Below are 1,589 nucleotides of genomic sequence, written 5' to 3'. Positions count from 1 at the left end.
GCACCCAACATGGAGTTTCTGAACAACTCCTTATTCAATACTTCTATGAAGGATTGCTTCCCATGGAGATAAAGATGATGGATGCAGCTAGTGGATGTGTTATAGTGAATAAAACTCCCCAAGAAGCTAGAGAGTTAATATCAATAGTGGCGGCCAATTCAATTCACAACAATTTGGATGCAGACAGGACACGTCTTCTAGAAGAGTGAATGAGGTAAACATTTCTTCCATTGAGAATAAACTATCTCATTTAACTACTCTTGTTCAACAGTTAGCTGTAGGAAGTATGCAGTAAGTAAAAGCTTGTGGGATATGTGCTGCTACTGGACACCAAACTGACATGTGCCCAACACTTCAATACGATTCTTGTGAGCAAGCTAATGCAATTGGAGGGTTTCCGGGCCAACCACAAAGAAATTGTGATCCCTATTCAAATTCATATAACCCAGGATGGAGGGATCATCCAAAATTCAGCTACAAGCCGCGTCCACAATTTCCACAGTTTCAACCTAGACAACCCATTCAACAACAACCTTCATCTTCACAACAGTCATCATCTAATTCAGGTATGTCATTAGAAGATATTATTAAATCACTTGCTACTAACACACAACAATTTCAGCAAGAAACAAGAACAAGTATTCAACACTTGGAAAGTCAAATGAGCCAGCTAGCATCTACTGTGAGTAGATTGGAGTCTCAAGGTAAATTACCCTCGCAAACTGTTATAAATCCAAAGCAAAATGCTAGTGCATTTATCTTGAGAAGTGGAAAAGAGCTGCAAGAACCTACTCAAGTGAGAAACAGGCACAACCGAGATGAAGAAAATGAAAAAGAAGTCCATCCACCCCAAAATGATCAAAAGCTTGTCAAAGAACATCCGGGGGCTGTGGTAATTCCTCCCCCTTTTCCTAGTAGATTGGCAAAATCAAAAAAGGATGAAGAACAAAAAGAAATACTTGACGCATTTCGAAAGGTTGAGGTAAATATTCCTTTACTTGATGCTATTAAACAAATTTCTCGATATGCTAAATTTCTTAAAGAGTTTTGCACAAATAAAAGAAAATTGAAAGGCAATGAAATGGTAAGCATGGGGGAAAATGTTTCAACTGTTTTACAAAAGAAGTTGCCGCCTAAATGCAAAGATCCTGGTATGTTTACTATCCCTTGCAAAATTGGAAATGTTAATGTTGAAAGAGCAATGTTAGATTTAAGAGCTTCAATTAATGTGATGCCTTTATCTATTTATTCATCCTCGAATATTGGTTCCTTAAAAGAAACTGGTGTAATTGTTCAACTTTTCATAACATAATCATAATAGCACACGCAACGCTATATCATAAGCACACGCAGTGAAATATCATCAGCACACGCAGTGCAATATACCGTCAATCATTTTGAGCACGCAGCTCATTTCTGCCAATCTCCTTACATTCATCATACATAGACATCAACATAACATTCAAGGCTCAACAATAGCCTATTCAAGGATAATCAAGGGCAAATTACAACATATGTACAAGCATACGACGATAAGGGAAACCAAGATAATCATAAGACTCATAAGAAACATCATAGACTTTACTTTA

At 37.3% G+C, this 1,589-nt stretch overlaps 1 protein-coding gene across 1 annotated transcript; it reads left to right on the top strand.

The window, feature by feature from the left end:
- The first annotated feature begins 340 nt into the window (after window positions 1-340).
- Window positions 341-1,312, top strand: LOC109179183. The gene has a single exon (XM_019328744.1). It carries the CDS (start codon window positions 341-343, stop codon window positions 1,310-1,312), a length of 972 nt encoding a protein of 323 aa, XP_019184289.1.
- The last annotated feature ends 277 nt before the right edge of the window (window positions 1,313-1,589 follow it).

The sequence above is a fragment of the Ipomoea nil genome, unplaced genomic scaffold (assembly GCF_001879475.1).
Source record: "Ipomoea nil cultivar Tokyo-kokei standard unplaced genomic scaffold, Asagao_1.1 scaffold0878, whole genome shotgun sequence".
Lineage (NCBI taxonomy): Eukaryota > Viridiplantae > Streptophyta > Magnoliopsida > Solanales > Convolvulaceae > Ipomoea > Ipomoea nil.
Note: the sequence above shows the minus strand (reverse complement) of the source record. Positions and strands in the feature narration are given on the sequence as shown.

Excerpts from the sequence above, each read along its gene's own strand:
- LOC109179183 (XM_019328744.1), top strand. The coding sequence starts at position 341 with ATGTGCCCAACACTTCAATACGATTCTTGTGAGCAAGCTAATGCAATT.